We start from the raw sequence: 18,849 nt of genomic DNA, 5'->3' as shown, positions 1-18,849 counted from the left end.
AGCATTCTGTGGTAAAAGTTTGGGGATGGCAATTTCCTGTTTCAGCATGACAATGCCCCCGTGCACAACACGAGGTTCTTACAGAAATGGTTTGTCGAGATCGGTGTGGAAGAACTTGACTGGCCTGCACAGAGGCCTGACCTCAACCCCATCGAACACATTTTGGATGAATTGGAACGCCGACTGCGAGCCAGGCCTAATCGCTCAACATCAGTGCCTGACCTCACCAATGCCCTTGTGGCTGAGTGGAAGCAAGTCCTCACAGAAATGTTCCAACATCTAGTGGAAAGCCTCCCCAGACTGTTATAGCAGCAAAGGGGGGACCAACTCCATATGAATGCCCATGATTTTGGAATGAGATGTTCGACGAGTAGGTGTCCACATACTTTTGGTCATGTAGTACATCCGTTTTTTTGCATTGGATGTGTCTCAATCCACCGCATCCGCCGATGTCGCACTTCCGCATCTGCGGTGAAAGGTGACAGACCTGCAAAACTATTATGACCCCTCGATGGAAAGATGAGACTCATGGGGTTCTCAGTTTTGCTCTACGACCCCCACAAGCGTCTTGGGACTCGTCTGAAGTCAGTACAGCTGATCTGCCAACTTCTGTCTGTAGCCTCCGAACTGTTTGGGCTACACACTAATATGACCACTCTGTGAAAAGGTGACTCTCACGAATATGTCGGTTGTTTTGTTCTAGGATGCACACAAGACTTGTCTAAAGGTCCCTCGGTACCAGTTGGGGGAAAAAAGAATGGAAGTATATATGGAGACTGTTTAGTGCCCAAAATAATGGGTTAAATACAATGTAAAAAATATATTTAATCTCTCTCAGATATAAGATAGGCACTTCAGAACAAACTTCCTTTCGATTTTTGGGGGGACGGTTGTTCCTAGTAGTGAATCTGTTATTCAATGAGTTTGTATGGGCTAATAGCAGTAAAGACAAATTACATTTTTTTTTGTTAAAACAATTCCATATAGCTTAGTACTTATTACACATTTTATTGCACAAAGAAATTCCTATTACAAAGGTATCAGAGAACCATTTGAAATAAATATGACCTCCATTACAGTACATTGTAATTGCAACTTCATGTGTTATTGTAAAAGAAAGGGTAAACTAAGGAACATTTTTAACTGGGCCACAAACGTACACAAAACAAAAGGAGTAACACATGATTATAGATTCTGTATAGCTCTTCTTCTTGATGGGAGTTCGGTCCAAAGTTCTGTGCTTTCTCATAGTGATATGAGAACATTTCCTTTACCACTGTATTCCAGCAGCAACTATAGGCCAGGATCAGATGTAGTCCTACTTGTCAACTGTCAAGTTCTGTCAACTCCATTTCCCACAATGCCAATTGATAAAGGAGAAGAAGTATCATGCAACTGGACCAGCAAAGCTCCATCAGAGCTACACAGTGAGAGATTATGTCATCACTGTTGAGGAGTAGGATTCAGGCAGGCAGGACAACCAGTAGATCCCCTCTCTCCGTGTCTCCTGCTGTCCCTTCCTGTCTGTGTCCCTCTCTCCTCTCCTGTGAGGTGGTTTACGATGGGCCCTTGCCTCCCTGGGCCTCTTGGCTGGTTGACCCTTCACCCTCAGGGGCTGGTGATGCACCAGTCTCTCCTTCTGAAAGACAGAGGAAACATGGTCCATTAAAAAACACAGCAACCACAAAGGATCTTTTTCCACATAAACTGTTTCATACGGCGCAAGTGAACAGCAAACCTGGTTTCAAAGAACAAATAAAGCAACACCTCACGGCATAATGCCTCTCCATGTGACCTAATTTTTATGTACTGTGCACAGTCTACTGACATGCATGTGTAACCGATAAATGCACACACACACACACACATTATTATGCTTTAGTCGTATTGTTGTAAATAAGGTATCGTTTTTTTTAGTCGTAATAAATTTGCAAAAAAATCTAAAAAACTGTTTTTGTCATTATGGGGTATTGCTATTTTAGAATAAGGCTGTAACGTAACAACATGTGGAAAAGGGGAAGAGGTCTGAATACTTTCCGAATGCACTGTGTAAGTCTAATATCTATGTTCATGTTTTACAGGTATGTCAATTGTAAAGTATTTTTGTCTAATGTATTTTTTATTATATGTTGGACCCCAGGAAGACTAGCTGTCGCCATTTGCGTCAGCTAATGGGGATCCTAATCAAATCATAAACCATAAAGACACCTCCTGGTTATATAGCATATATGCTCACCTGTAGCCTTCAGGTCCATCCCTTCCATGTCTTTGGTTAATTCACTGGTGCTGGCTGCTGCCCCCTGTCCCTGGATGTCAGGTACTGCGTTCCTGCGGCCTGTACGATCACAATTGATGAAGTCAGAGTACGACGTTGTTGTCTCCACATCCATCATCTGTCCATGACCAGAAACCTCATTACACCTGCAGAGAGAGGGATGGAGAAAGTGAGAGGGATGGAGAAAGTGGGAAAGAGATGGAGAAAGTGGGAAAGAGAGAGAGAACACAGATGATGCAAAGGACATCAATACACACTTGGGCTTTTCAAAGTCCTGCCAAACACGGTAGTAGCCTGGTTATGCATCCACCATAGCAGCTGGGACTGTGTAAAAACGGAAAATAAATATCTGAGGCACCACAGTTTGGTTCTGGTTGACACACTAGTCTGAGGGGCATGACTCTGTCAATGTTGAGCCATACAGGTCTGTGCCATTCTGTAGCAACAGTGAAGGAGTTCAGCTAGTGTCAGTGTTAATTCACCAACCTAATTACAAAAACAAAAAAACAGGAGCGTTGATCTGGGACTCAAACCTTCAAGCCCATCACTCACTACGGCCGTCTAAAAACTACCCACACAAACAACGCAAGCTTGCAGGAAGTTCTTCTTTATAGGAAATAAGGAGCTTTTATTGAAGTAAAAACACAAGAAGTGATCAATATGACCCAAAGTGTCTGACTGTGCTTAAAAAGCCATTCAAAAGGGCGGAGGCCGGCCGGGGGAGAGAAAAATAAAATAATGAGTTCAAGTAAAGAGCGCATTGAGCTCAGCTCACATTAGCTATTGATTCCTCCCTGCTCTGTCTTTTTCTTCTTAGCCCATATAAAATTGGGTCATGGATCCTGCCAGGGACTACAACACTATACAACTGGTGGTTCCTAGGAGAAAAGGAGGGTGGAGGAGAAAAGAAGCTGCTCCAGAAAGACAAGACAATCTGCTACTTTTCAAAGTAGGGCCTTCCTCTGGAAAAGGAGACTGAATCTATTAGCTGGTTAAACCAGACTGAACGCTGCACTCACCATTGTTTGAAACAACTGTGACATGTAGCAAAAAATGTTGGACGCCAAGCTACGAATTTGTTGGCCCGGTGTGTCGGACAATTACAGACAGCTGGACGAGTGGACCTATCCTACTCCCCACACTTCCCTCCTCCTCCAACCACCATTAAGAATCAGCCATGGATGGCCTATGGTCAAGAGCCTCGTCGTGGCACGGCCAACAGCATTACAAAGAGTTGATAAAAGATCTGAATGTCAATCTCGAGCATAACAAAGTTCTACATAGTTTGATAGTCAAGGTCACGTCGCCACAAATAAGCAACTTTGCCTGCCAATAAACAACGTGTCAACGGATTCAACTCTGAAGAATTCCTGGAGAAAAACTAAGTTGGCAGCAACAGCCCTCTCTCCTTCCATTTTAGCAGTGACACAGTAACTCCACTCACATTCCTTCTGTATCACTCAGAGGAGCTCATCAGTCAGAACCGCTTCCTCTCTACAGATATTATAAATATTATAAGTACCCAGTGTCCGTCGGTATGGGATAAGGGCAGCTGTGTCTGTGCTGCTTGAAAAATTAGGAATGAGCTGCAGGGGAGAGAGAGAGAGAGCCGCATAGAATTAGATTACTAGAACAGACATTTCCATTCAAGTCAACACTCCGTAATGGGTGGACCGGTGACCTTATTAGTCAAATTGTCATGGTCTGAAAGGTTTTATCCGTCCTCCCCTCCAGGAGAGGACAGCACCCCAGGAAATGTCACTGAGTGTAGGGCTTCCCTGGGCTGAGCCAGAGCACTCATCATCCACCCATCAGCTAGTACCATGACCATGCTTCTCACAAAAACATCCATCCAAAAATAAAAATAAATACCTCCTCTAATCTATTTTCTCTGCAGACAGAAATTGTGTTTAAAATGTACCTTAGATCAACATTAGAAAACTTGCTAATGCAGCACTTTCTTGGTGAAAGATGTTCAGTTGTTATTGTCTGCCTTGCAACAGCGTTTGGGACCTTATCTAATTGCCATTTTTGTGGTCTAATGAGGACTTACCCACACATGCTGCTTTTCAGCCTCACACACACACACACACACACACACACACACACACACACACACACACACACACGATCATGAACAAGCTGGTTTCCATGGAGGGATGTTCTGATCTTTAGCACGTTTACTCTGCTCTGTTCAACGCTGCTGTGGAGGCTTAAGAACGCTGCAGCATCTTATTGAAACTACTGTGTGTGTGTGCGCATTATCTACATAGAGTATACATAGACGTGTTATTATAATGTATGGCACTGTCTGCTTGAGGCAAGCAGTTTGTTACCGTAACCAAGTTCTACCTCAGTTCACCACTTCACTTTTGCTGTAGTCTATGGTTTAACAGTTTGTTTTCCCAGTGCCACAGTTTAAAAGTCACAATGGTAACTCTATACATTAGCCTAAAGGGCTCTCTTATTGCCCTGAAAGGGTAGAGCAGGGGAGGAGAGGAAACTGTACCCAGCTGCAGCTTTTAACACTACCAGAGGTCAAATGTGTGCTTTCAGCCCAGACAAAACACCTTAAATCTCTACGGGAAATCACTACTGTAGAGTGCAGTACAGTCAGTGTGATCTGTTAGTTTAGCTCAGTGCTCGCTCTACTGCAAGACACTAATGTGTGTTTACAATGTTCTGTGAATCTCTGAAGAAGCTTTGATTCTCGGAACAAGAGGCTGAGCTTTCATTGGCTCCGTTTACAATACATCACTAGTTGAATTTGTGAGAGGGGGAGAGAGCAACCTGGAATCAGGGGTAGATGTAACATAGTAAACGTAAATCTGAGAGACTAATTAGTATATGTTACGTTTTGCATGGCATATATTAATTTGTGGATGTCCATTTCGTATGGTATTTGTTACGAATTGCAATTTGTACAATGTTACAAAACTTGCTAAACGTATGATATGTTACGAATTCCAATTTGTTGTGGCTAATGTTAGCTAGGTGGCTAAAGCTGTTAGCTAGGTGGCTAACATTAGCTGGGTTAGTGGTTAAGATTAGGAGTTAGGTAAAAGGGTTAAGGGAAGAGTTAGCTAACACGCCAAGTAGTTGTGACGTAATTAAAAAGTAAGATGAAGTTGTTGCAAAGTTGCTAATTAGACAAAATGCTAAAGTTGTTCGTGATGAGATTCTAACACACAACGTTTGGGTTGCTAGATGCCAACCGTACTTTCGTTTTGGCCTTAAGTAACCTTCTGTCTTATGCAACCAGGTAGCCTAGTGGTTAGAGGTTTGGGCCAGTAACTGAAAGGTTGCTGGGTCGAATCCCCGAGCTGACAAGGCCAAAATCTGTCGTTCTGCCCCTGAGCAAGGCAGTTAACCCACTGTTCCCTGGGCGCCGTGGATGTCGCTCAAGGCAGCCCCCTGCACCTCTCTGATTCAAATTAAACGCAAGACACATTTCAGTTGAAGGCATTCAGTTGTACAACTGACTAGGTATTCCCCTTACCAAAAGTAACATACAGTTGGGTTTACGTTTACTATGCTATGTCTTTCAAACCAGGCTGGAGCGAGAGAAGGCTCTTGATTGAATAAAGGGCTTTGTTTACAGTATATGAACATCACCGACAAGACAACATGATGTAATAGGACCACCGCCACACACGCATGCACCAATAATCATCAACAAATTAAATCAAATTGTATTGGTCACATACACATATTTAGCAGATGTTATTGTAGCCTGTGAGATCAGCCAAGGAACAGAATTAATATGAGTCAGCAGAATGACCATAGTGCTTTCACTGGCCATTAGGGAGAGATGCTGGTCCAATCACACCGGAGCCTTTTAAGCCTGATCACTGTAATAAACTCTACATTATCTGCAATAACCTGCACAAAGAAAAGCCGCCTTGCTGTCTTCTAAACCCATTAGGGCAGTCTCCTGCCCAATTTGAAGTCGGTCAACTATTTCACTGCATTTATTGATGGAGGGGAGGAGGCCTAGGCTACACATGACTTAATCCAACTCCCTCATAGCAACAAGCTATGACTTGTTCTGTGACTATTCTTATCTCCTGCCTGGTTGCTTTGGGGATCTGTTCATTATATTTAAGCTACAGTAATGGAGAAGAAAAAAATGAAGGTGTAATTATTATAGGCTAAACATGTTAGCTAGACAATAAGAATGATCACAACAAGAGCTCTTCCCTTTTAAATAGCAGAACAAAGGTTATGCTTTGCTGATATTGGGATGCAAAACAACGAACAGGGAGAAACCATGCGCAACCAGCTGAGTAGGACACTCAACTTCCCTAAGTTAAACAGGAATGCCAAGTCCAGCCAAACACCAAAAAGTCTTTATAATCAAACCATATCCCACATTCATTCAAAATTTTCAGACAGAAAAAGATAGTAAAGTTCTACAATTTACCAAAAATAAATCGGAAGAAGAGTGTAAACAAACTCCAAGTTTTAGAACTCCAAACTCAGTGTGTGTAAAGCAGACAGCTATCTTTCCCAGAGAGCCTCGATGGACTGCTAAGTGTGGCTCAGCTATGGCACAGTGCCGCCACTCCTTCCCCTCCTCGAAGCCAGGGCTTCACCGAGACACTGGGAGAGTCTGGGAGCTGGCCGTTCTCATGCCGTCAGCAGCTACTGCCTGCCTGTGTGGACTACCAGCCCATTCCATAACACTGAGGAGTTGTATTTCCTCCAGCAACAGGGTTAGCATTGTTGTTCTACACAGCGCTTCCGTTTCTTTCATAAATAAAATCAATAAAACCGTGGCTATTGAAAACTGGTGGCAAGTATGTGCTCTGTATATCCTTCCTCTTTTTATGAGGCCGCTGGACTTTAGTGCGAATACTTAATTTCCCCTGGTAGTAGTGAGAAGTATAGAAGTTCAATCAGAAAGATAGCCTGGTGTGAGTTGAGGGAGAACTTGCAGCAGTTTGCGTTTGTGAAGTAACAAATTCCCTGACTGACTGAGAGGGAGGCTAAGGCTCTAACATCTTTGCCAAGTTTAATTTAGAAGAGTAACTAAGGGCCTTTTCAGAACCTCACAACTGCAGTTGCCCTCATTGCTCCCTGTGGCTCACTATGTAAATCCCTATGTAAATCTAGCCCAATCGTTCCCATAGCTACAGACCTAGCCTATCATTAAGGGATAATACACTACTTAATGCAATCTGTTTTCTCCCTCTTTTGATGCTGTAGAAACAATGTTGATTGGCAATATCCAATTAGCATTTCTTGAACGATCATTTGGATCATTGTGTGTTGGCAATAAGTGGTGGGGTGAGCTGAGTAGTGCTCTGAGGGAGTAACAGTGACAGGGAGACCCAGGGGATGTGGAGTCCTAGTGGGCAGCCTGGTTCGTGTTCAGTAGCGCACGCTGTAGCAAAACATTTTTGCAACAGTAAACAAAATCTTTGATCTTATTTGACAAGTTCAGCTGGTAATTTACTGTTTCAAAAGGGACTCTACTGAACAACACAACCATTCTGCTTTAGGACCTTCAGCTGGAGGATGACATCACTGGGGCTTCACCCGTCGTCCCTCACATGACTCACCACATCTCAGGAAGTCCTTCATAACTTCCACATATTCTCAAGGCGCCTAATCAACTAAAACAGCTTCCCTGAAAAACTTGCTGCTCCCAGGCCCAATGAATAAAAATCAACATCATCTACTGTAACACACCAATGGCAGGCCTGACATCCACTCGCGTTATAGAATTATGACTACCCGGAAACTCATACATTAATTGACATCTAAACAGCCTTTTGAATCTTTTTAAATCCTAGTAGGCCAAAGATCCCGAGGACGTCAAATTGTACCCCACACGTAATGTGGAAAGAACTAACAAAGTGAATTATTAATCTTGCTTCATAGGTTCTTCCAAGGCATATCAGAATCCTCCTTGATGCCCAAAACCAGAAGTCAAAGTTAAGGTCATGAACAAGAATAAAATAGTCTCACAATACAGGTAGAATACATTCTTTACAGTAGGCCATTCTGTTCTCTATGTTGGCCTAGTTCAGTGTGTTACAGGCTACCTAAAGCTAGGTCAATATCAGTGCCTGTGGACCACAGGCTTAATGCATTATAACAATGTAGGGCCCGTGGAGATACATAATGGTTGTCTTCTCACAATGCAACCACACCACATGACCACAATGGAATAAAGTGACTTCCATCTTGAGGGCAAAGTAGCACAAAAGCAGAAAGTGTATAGTACCTCTGGTGAATGAATGTCGTCCATGAGTGGAAATAGAGAGGAGAAAGGAGCTGTACAATTAAATAAGCTTTTATATTCTCTTCTCCAGAATACATTGGAGGGATACGTGTGTAGATTACCCTATAACCCTGCTCCACCCTGTCAGCCAGACACGTCAGATCAGAGAGCAATAGTAATGGCGTATTTTTGTAGGCACTAACCGAGGCTAACTCCACCCTGGCTCAGTGTCCAAAGCCTATAGGGAAATTCATGTTTTTTTTGGATAAATGACTAAAATAAAGCCTGTGGTAAACACAGGCTTAGGAGATCTTATAAGTTTTGTTCTATAAAATAATCTTCATCAGCTAACATCAATGTGTACATTTTGAAACATTTAGGTAATCAAAACAATTAAAACGCTAACGATGTGCTAACATTTAAAAAAATAAAACTATAATTCTGGTTGCATGCCTTTGACGTCTAGCTAACAGGCTTCGCTTGCCTTATCAGACGGACCCAATGTCTCCTCTGGACAACATCATTCAGGAAGCGATAAAACAAGCACCTTCCCGCTGAAGAAATATGGTTGCAGCCTGGAGTAAAACAATATACCATCCTTGCGTTTTCGTTCAAGCTGGTAAGCAGAAAGCTAACTAAGCTAACTCGTTTTTTGGCAGACTAGTGTAGCGTAGACTAGTTTGCGTGGTCAGCGTAGTAACGTGAAAAATTATGCGACTAATGTTGAAGTTCCATATCTCTGGCCGTTAGCGACTAATTAGTAAATAACTTGAGCACGTAAAGGCTTCATAATTAATAAAAAGTTAATGTTAACTGACTGATCTCATAGAACAAAACATATAAGATCTTCTATGCCTGTGTTAACCTCAGACCTTATTTTCGGCGTATATCCCAAAACACTATTATTTTCCCCCATAGGAATAGCCAACGAACCAGAGGTAGAAAATACTAACTTATTTCAGTTTTTTTAGGGCTACAAGCTGGCGAGCTCTTTAAGTGTACTGTAGCAACATGGCCTGCCAGATCTATACAGCAAGGGGCTTCCCCAGTCCGTGTGTGCGTGTGGAGGACAGCCACAAATCACAGCTGAGGCTGAGTCAGAAGCAGGTGTTAACAGCTTTAGAAAACTGCTGATGATAACAGTCCAAAGAACTCACTCATCTCTGGACGTCATAGAAAAGCCTCATACATATTGGAACTGGTCTCCCCCCATGCTGCTAAATCACCATCGATTTACCATCGTAAATCAAAAAGTTTAATGAGGATTAAAAAAAAAAGGTATGTACTTTGAGAGACTGGTGCAGAATGAGTTTATAGGAAAAAGCTAACGGGCCAGGCCACCCATTTGTTGAGGCACAGGGGTGCTTCTGAAATGGCAATCTATTCCACATACGGCTCTGGTCAAAAGTAGTGCACTATATCTGAAATAGGGTTCCATTTTGGATGCAGTCAGGGACTCACTGGAGAAGATAATGTTCCTGATATTAAATAGAATCGAAAAGCTCTGAAGTTCTCCTGAAGAAATGTTCCTAAAACAACAGTGACTAAAACAACCGTGATAGAAAGTACAATTTGTGCTGCTTTTCTTTAGAGTAAATGTAATCGTGCTATCTTTCTAAGCCAGCTAAACAAACACATATCTGATTCCGCCAAATGTAATATGATATGGCCTACCTAACAATGTTGAACATGTGCAAGAGTAAAGTTGAGTATGACATGTTTTTTTCCAAACATTTACCAATAATCCCCTTTTTTGTTTACTTTAAGCAGAATGCACATGTATAGGTGTCAAGCAGGGCCCGGGTTTCCCCGACAACATCTTCCCTTCAACAGCAGAACCCACTTTGTTACCAATTATTTTTCCACTAGTTTTGCTCAACTAAAAATGTCTCATCTCAACTTAAGTCACTCCAACAAAAAGATCGAGGTACATTTATCTAATATTTTGTCATAGGTGGATATATAGATATTAATAATCTAATAAATTAGATCCATAAACGTTTTTTATATATACCAGTATGGGAGCCTAAAGATAAATACTCCAAATGGTCAGAGAAAAAAAATGTTCAGTGGGGCAAAATGTCCCCAGGTCATTTTGATTTTAACACACTAATCTTTAAGGGGCATTTTGCCACAGACTGGGGCGTTTTGCCTTTATAGTGGCGCAAAATCTGTTTTTATTGAACAACAACATAAAATTGCCGCCTTATTTCCCTTCAAAATGTGTCTTACCAAACATAGCTTTTTTTCCTGTCAGAAAACAGACATTTCCCTTAAGGGGGACAGTTTCCCACAAGTTACCCTACTGATAGGACCGAAAGAAAGGGAGTGCTGCTCTCGGATCAGCTATCTCCATTCAAATCTTACCTTAACATTATAATTATTTCACAATACTTACGACGGATCAGCTCCTAGAGATATTACCACCTACGGCTGCAAATATTGAGGTGTCTTATTCTAATGCTAACTCAATAAAAATGCACAAAATCTCAGATTTGGCACATCATTGCGCACATTAGGCTACACACATATGAAAAATAGAGACAAATTACAGAGAGTAGCCTACATGTAGCAATAGTGATTGAAAAAGGCCAAGAGTCTACTGTTTATATTTGAATGCAGTCATATCGGTTTTCATTTGAAGCATCTCTTTAAATGTTGCTTGTTTGTATCAATAGCAAAGACATTGGCAACTTTGTGTTTGTAGTCAACTTTGTTCTAAAGTTAACAGCGGTCACAGAGAGAAGGCTAAACCATGTGATTCTATGTTTAGCAGAGATCTTCTGTGTATGAAGTGACGTGGGAGGACAAATAAGCATCTAATGATGCACAGCTGTTCTACGAGTGGCCTGAGGCAGGTGTAAGATTACGAGCATTTAAGTGAAACGTTAAAGGAAAATTGAAACTTCATATTCATAATTTCCAGCACTACCCGAACATCAACATACTGTATGTGAAAATGGCACATTATGTTTTGTGGTGCAATTAGTATGCAATTACCAGGCAATGCCTACTCATAATTGGTTAAAATTACACGATGCACACCGATGTCATTGGAAACACTTATCGTCTATCTTTTTTACTACAAAACATAGGAACGCTCCATTTTCACATATGTTGATGTCGGGGTGATGCTGGATATGAAGTTGAAACGTTGACATTTCCCTTTAATAACGATGATTTTGGGAAACAGCGCTGAGATTTAATGATGCTCCTACGAAAGGTTCTAAACGGTCAACTTACATGCTGACCACACCACACGCGATACATTTTATTTTGTACACATACATATTATTCAATCATTGCATACACATTGCTCGTGAGCGTCTGAGTGGCCAGGCACTAAAATAGAACTTGCTTCTATTTGTGACGCTCAACGCGCTGCAAGTCCGGCCTCTCCCATCTCCTCGTTGGATGTTAGTAGCACATAACCACGTGGGTAATTGAAAGATGAACTGAGGTTCCCGAGTGGCGCAGCGGTCTAAGGCACTGCAACTTAGTGCTAGAGACGTCACTACAGACACCCTGGTTTGAATCCAGGCTGTATCTTAACCGGCCGTGATTGGGAGTCCAATAGGGCGGCGCACAATTGGCCCAGCGTCGTCCGTGTTTGGCCGGTGTAGGCCGTCATTGTAAATAAGAATTTCTTCTTAACAGACTTGCCTAGTTAAATAAAGCAACAACAAAAAAAAGAGGTCCACACTCCAGTCGGTTGTGGTAATGCACCGAAAGTTGGTTGCCAACCGCCATATAAAGTCCAAAATAAGAAGAAGCCTGAAGGAAGGAGACGACTGGAAACTAATTTGGTTTGCCGTTTTATCTGTGGATTAATTGTCGGAGTAGAGGACCTTGTGCATTTCAGGTAAAATAACAACCCAATGTTTATATCCCAGGACAAAGGAGCTAGCAACAGCAAGCTAGCTAGCTAAATTGCCATACATGCTTAATGCTTTTCGACCTGTCCCCAAATTAATATAATTGGTTCAGAGTTTGTTTTGATATTTCAACCTGTGTGTCCTGATCGCGTCTGGTGTGGGTGGACAAAATCAAATTGCGCACGATGGCGAACGCGGTCTGGTCAGCATGTTAGCCTTAAGATGTTTTTTGGGAAACCGAAAACAGGCCCCATTGCAAAGACGAGACAAGCAGATAACTCTGAGAAGGAGAGTCAAGAGAGTGGGAATATTTAGAAGTCTCTTTAGCTCTGTTCACTATCACAGTGGTAGAAAGGGATCATGGTGACAGACTAAGTATATTTCTGCTCCCATATTTAACATACAACTCTGCTAGAGTTGTTTATGGACTGGCTTCTCCAAACCACCCCGTCAGACTTAAAAGTAAAAAGAGGATGGGACTGAACAGGACCACCATGCTTTACTTCTTAGAATAAACAGGGGAGGGAAGAGAGGAGAGGAAAGAATGCATGTTTATTATTGTGGTTGTGGCCAAATAAGGCAATCTGTTATTGGATCATACTGGAAAACACCCTGTTATGCATGTATGTGTATAGCGACTGAACTGGTATCTACACAAAAAAAACGAGTAGGGTGCAGCTTTTTTCCAACACCTGTTACAGTAAATGTCCTCCCCAACCAAACACATCTCAATCACTTACCAGGGCTAAAACATATCCACAGCTGCATCAGGTCTCGCAGCCTCAGCCTTGTCCTCTCCCACAAATCTACCAGGATGAGGATGTCCAGTGATTCGATTTGCTTTGTACAGAATGAGCAGGGTGGAAGTGAAGGCAAAACATTCCCCGTAAGCAGCAAGCCTTGAAACAGCAAACTTGGGTAATCATTAGGGTTTGTTATAAGTAATCAAACCAGCTCTTCACTATAATAACTACTAATGTAGTACATGAAGATTATTGAGAAATGTAATCTTAGTTGCTAGTTATTTATCCAGGTTACCCAGTCATGTTAATGAGTTTTTAAAGTCAATCATTAACGTTATTCTAAGAGGGCCTCAATCATACCCGCTTAGCACTAACTAACCCTTTACATGTTCTTAAATGACTAAGCCTACGTAGTTATTTTGCTAAACCAATTAGCATCTTGACTTCCTTAAACGTTTGAAAACACAAAGTGATGTATAATATGAAAATCATGACTCAACTTAACTAAAGTAATGCCACGATTAAGTTAGAGACTTAAGAAGCAGCACACAAGCACATTCGGACAAATCTTAAGTCTGGTCTACAGACGAGGTGTGTGTGTGTGTGTGTGTGTGTATCTATGATGTCTTTGTGCAGTAAGAGACATTTATCTTCCTGCCAGTCATTTGGTAATGAGAAAGTGAAGGAGCTAAAAACAGACACACAACCAAATGTCCTCCAGCCTGGTCCAACTACAGAGCATATATCAGAGGGCTCACTAGTAATTTTGAAGGTAAAATAAATGAGCACCACCAACACAGTGAATGGGAAAATGGATTCAAAGAGAACTCTGCTGGTGATTTGCTGAATGTACACTCCTAAAAGGAGGGATGTGATTGGTTAATGACATACACTACCGGTCAAAAGTTTTAGAACACCTACTCATTCAAGGATTTTTATTTATTTTTTACTATTTTCTACATTGTAGAATAATAGTGAAGACATCAGAACTATGAAATAACATATGGAATCATGTAGTAACCACAAAAAAAAAAGTGTTAAACAAATCAAAATATATTTTATATTTGAGATTCTTCAAATAGCCACCCTTTGCCTTGATGACAGCTTTGCACACGCTTGGCACTCTCAACCAACAGGTGTGCCTTGTTAAAAGTTCATTTGTGGAATTTCTTTCCTTCTTAATGCGTTTGAGCCAATCGGTTGTGTTGTGACAAGGTATGGGTGGTATACAGAAGATATCTCTATTTGGTAAAAGACCAAGTACATATTATGGCAAGAACAGATCAAATAAGCAGGGAGAAACGAGAGTCCATCATTACTTTAAGACATGAAGGTCAGTCAATACGGAACATTTTAAGAACTTCGAAAGCTTCTTCAAGTGCAGTCGCAAAAACCATAAAGCGCTCTCATGAGGATCGCCACAGGAATGGAAGACCCAGAGTTATCTCTGCCGCAAAGGACAAGTTTATTTGAGAGTTACCAGTCTCAGAAATCCCAGCATAAAGAAATACTTCAGAGTTCAAGTAACAGACATCTCAACATCAACTGTTCAGAGGAGACTGTGTGAGTCAGGCCTTCATGCTAGAATTGCTGCAAAGAAACCACTACTAAAGGACACCAATAAGAAGAAGAGACTTGCTTGGGCCAAGAAACAAGAGCAATCAACGTTAGACCGGTTGAAATTTGTCCTTTGTTCTAGAGTCCAAATTGAAGATTTTTGGTTCCAACCATGTCTTTGTGAGACGCGGTGTGGGTGCTTTGCTGGTGACACTGTCTGTGATTTATTTAGAATTCAACGCACACTTAACCAGCATGGCTACCACAGCATTCTGCAGCGATACGCCATCCCAACTGGATTGGGCTTAGTGGGACTATTATTTGATTTTCAACAGGACAATGACCCAACACACCTCCAGGCTGTGTAAGGGCTATTTGACCAAGAAGGGGCGTGATGGAGTGCTGCATCAGATGACCTGGCCTCCACAATCCTCCGACCTCAACCCAATTGAGATAGTTTGGGATGAGTCGGACCGCAAAGTGAAGGAAAAGCAGCCAACAAGTGCTCAGCATATGTGAGAACTCCTAGAATGTTGGAAAAGCATTCCAGGTGAAGCTGGTTGAGAGAATGCCAAGAGTGTGCAAAGCTGTCAAGGCAAAGGGTGGCTATTTGAAGAATCTCAAATATAAAATATATTTTGATTTGTTTAACACTTTTTTGGTTACTACATGATTCCATATGTGTTATTTCATCATTTTAATGTCTTGACTATTATTCTACAATGTAGAAAATAGTAGAAATAAAGAAAAACCCTTGAATGAGTAGGTGTTCTAAAACATTTGACCGGTGGTGTATGACAAATTTTATATTTAGAAATTGACATAGGTACTATTAAAGATATTCTGAGAGCCCACTATGGAAATGTAACATGTCTGAAAAGTATTTTGTTCCAAACAATATGTCTAAAAAAGGTACTTTTGAGATAGTAATATGAATGTTTAATGTTGAGAAAATGTATGTGAAAATTGTTATTGAAGAACCTCAACATACTCTATATTTTAGAGCACACGATAAGGAGTATAATGACACCAAGATGTTGTCTGTATCATGTACAGTTCACGGATCATAGGGTCTTGCATGTATAGCTCTAAAAAGGGTCTAAAATGGCCACTTTCATCACGATTTTCTCAAACACTGATACAAATGTAAAAAGTATTTAAAACATCCTTCCTCCCAATGAGGTTTCTCTGTGAGAATTGCCAGAACAACCCGAGATACCAAAAATAAGCCTATCCTGGCGTGGGATCGCCCACGTAACCAGATTTACACCAGAGACTAAAATAATGTACTTCCTGAGGGAAGAAAGTGATGGCCACCACACCCAAAACGATAAACAACCATACACAACAACCAACCCACATCGCTAACCCAACAAAACACACACACAGTACTTTACACTCACCCAGAGTAGGCCTACTCTACAGGGGATTCAATCTGAATTTTTCCTGGCTAATAATGTTACTGTTACCTTGGCAGCTATCAACATACACACAGACATGACATCCATTAGCTGAAGTGGGAGTTGTAAAAGAAAGAACAGAGTGGTTCTGCTGGTGCTACTGCAGATACACAGTACAGGCTTACAGTACATTAGCATTATTGTTGATCCGTGAAGCCTTAACTTCATCTGAAAGATAGAAAATGACTCATGCTTTTCACCCCTGGTCTTAGAGGTGTGTGCAGGCTTTTGTCCAAGTTCATATCATCGGATTCAGCTAATTGTCTTGTTTATCAAGTGATTGTGCTGCTGGCCTTGGAACAAAAACCCTGCAAATACACATTGCATCCCTACAGGACCAAGAGGGAACATTGACCAAAGCAAGAGGGCTATATTTTTCTACCAGAAACATGCCGAGGGTGTATTCACTAGAAACCAAACGACAAGGGAACTTGTCCACTAAGAAATTATTGTTTTTGGTTACAGTTCGCACTAATTAATACACCCCAGGTCCACCCTTCATCTACTACTGGGTCAATAGGCAACATCTCCATTTACACCAACACACCCAAATGATAATCATGTGGTCATACAGATGACCAGATCCAGCAGCACCTGGTCACAAGAAATCCCTCTGTCAAGGCAATTTGTAAACTGCATATGCAAATGTGATGATCATGATCTTAACAGAGGGCATTTGTTGAGAATGGTTATTTTAAAGAGGACTATGTGAAAACACCAATAGCAATCCTCTTTAAAGTGAACTCTGGGGTAAACAAAAATAAAAACTCAGTTCTCTTTGCATTGATGCTGCCCTTGCCTTTGAATGAGGACTCAACTCTTTTCCCAGTTTACTTCACAATTTTTTGTCTGAGTCCCCTTTGCATTCACTATGAAAGGAACCAATATCTTTTTCCAACATTCACTCAATGCAGGACAAGCCATTACGTCAGAACGTGTTATTGGACAGCTAGATATACCTACTTACATTTTGGAAGCTAATAGATGACACTTATTTGACCCTGCTGGCCATGTATGAAAGTTTGAACATCTTGAAGAACAATCTGGCAGTAATGCCCATGTACTAAATCTCCACCCGGCACAGCCAGAAGAGGACTGGCCACCCCTCAGAGCCTGGTTCCTCTGGGTTTCTTCCTAGGTCCCTTTACATTAACCATTTAAAATGTCAACTTCAATTGGGTCCCAGGAATCCCGGAAAGCAATTACCTTTATTTTGCACGCTATTTTGTGATTCTCACCAAATATGTTGTACTCTTCTCACACTATTCAAACCCCACAATCGAATAAACAGTTTATGAAGCTCGCTTACCATATAGAACACACATTGCAAACTAATAATCTGAATGTATTAATCAAAACACCACATATATTTAGGTATTTTTGTGCATCCTTGACAGTCGCTAACCAATATCCCAAAACAGCACACGTTTTTTCGGGGTTCCTTTGGAATGTTCACACTGCACACAAAACATGACTCGAACTGCACTGACTTAAAACAAATTGGCTGAAAGGGGCCAAGTGTGAAAACGCCCATTCTTTTGAAATTGTCATTGTACAAGATCAGTTTATTGGTGCTGAATTTACTTATGTGTTCACCTGATTATGGTGCGCAATACGCTAAAACTGAATCGAGTGTTGAAATATTGGACTAGTACATAAATCGCCCAGAATACTGAGAGAATAATAGGCATTGATAGGCTATCTATTTCACCAGACGATACAGTATTTTCGGGTCAGAGAATATAGCCGCTATAGATAGGAACTCCAATGAGCAAAGAATCAAATAAAACGTCCCTCAAGTCCCAAAATGTTGGCCACTTTGACGAACACACGGCCTGCATCAACATAAGAATTGTAGGCTAATTGCTCTTAGTCTAAAAGCACATCCGCCGAGGTCGTGCCGCTACAATCATTTTCACAACAATGTGTTATACTGTAACCAAAATACACATTACTAACCTTGATTCGCAAGCCTTTCTTATCTACTTGTTACAATCGGATCAAACACCAATTAAGTTTCCGGGCTCATCTGCAACACGTTGTGTAAATCTTATAAGGATGTTGGTCTGGATTAGTGATAAAAAGTATCCGAAAGCGGGATGTTTCTCAGGGAACCTCAGGGAAACAATGAGGGAAGGGTACTTCTCAAACAGCTGTTTCCAAAATGGAGTTAGCCACCCCACAGCCAATCAAACACCGTCGTGTGTTTCATGCTTATTATTGTATTGTGTTCTGTTCTGGGCCCGGTTTCCCGATAACGATGGAATTTAGGCTTTTAATGATCTTTCCTACAACGACCGAAAGATGTAGGCAGAGAAAACGGACGTTGTTGGACCATGTGTCAATACTGATCGGATCGAAATAAAGGGAGTGCTGCTCTCAGATTCAAATCTTTCCTTAACAATTGATTTTAACACACGAATCTTAAGGGGGCATTTTGCCCCATAGACAGGGGCGTTTTGCCCTTATAGTGGCGCAAAATTTCTGTTTTTATTGAATAACAACATAAATTATCCACTTTTTTCCCTTCAGAATGTTTTTGCCTAAGCATAGCCAGTATGCACATATCTAATTCTTACCAAAAGTAGCTTTTTTTTGATAGCCTCATTTTTTCAATTTTCACCTAAATGACATACCCAAATCTAACTGCCTGTAGCTCAGGCCCTGAAGCAAGGATATGCATATTCTTGGTACCATTTGAAAGGAAACA

At 41.3% G+C, this 18,849-nt stretch overlaps 1 protein-coding gene across 2 annotated transcripts; it reads right to left on the bottom strand.

The window, feature by feature from the left end:
* Positions 1-992: 992 nt before the first annotated feature.
* Positions 993-18,538, bottom strand: LOC139542299 (cAMP-dependent protein kinase inhibitor gamma-like). Of its 2 annotated transcripts, none has more exons than XM_071347550.1 (3): positions 18,099-18,538; positions 2,237-2,421; positions 993-1,639 (listed from the first exon to the last, which is right to left on the bottom strand). In XM_071347550.1, exons 2-3 carry the CDS (start codon positions 2,391-2,393, stop codon positions 1,557-1,559), a joined length of 240 nt encoding a protein of 79 aa, XP_071203651.1. In that variant the 5' UTR covers positions 2,394-2,421; positions 18,099-18,538; the 3' UTR covers positions 993-1,556. The 2 variants fall into 2 exon arrangements, with proteins under 2 accessions (XP_071203651.1, XP_071203650.1); XM_071347549.1 differs by lacking the exon at positions 18,099-18,538 and adding an exon at positions 6,699-6,817.
* Positions 18,539-18,849: the final 311 nt, after the last annotated feature.

Source organism: Salvelinus alpinus, chromosome 17 (assembly GCF_045679555.1).
Source record: "Salvelinus alpinus chromosome 17, SLU_Salpinus.1, whole genome shotgun sequence".
NCBI lineage: Eukaryota > Metazoa > Chordata > Actinopteri > Salmoniformes > Salmonidae > Salvelinus > Salvelinus alpinus.
The sequence above is the reverse complement of the archived record's forward strand: the minus strand, read 5'-3'. Positions and strand labels throughout refer to the sequence as shown.

Excerpts from the sequence above, each read along its gene's own strand:
- LOC139542299 (XM_071347550.1), bottom strand. The coding sequence starts at position 2,393 with ATGATGGATGTGGAGACAACAACGTCGTACTCTGACTTCATCAATTGT. Across the intron at positions 1,640-2,236 it reads GATGGACCTGAAGGCTACAG|AAGGAGAGACTGGTGCATCA; the intron begins GTGAGCATATAT and ends TCTGTCTTTCAG.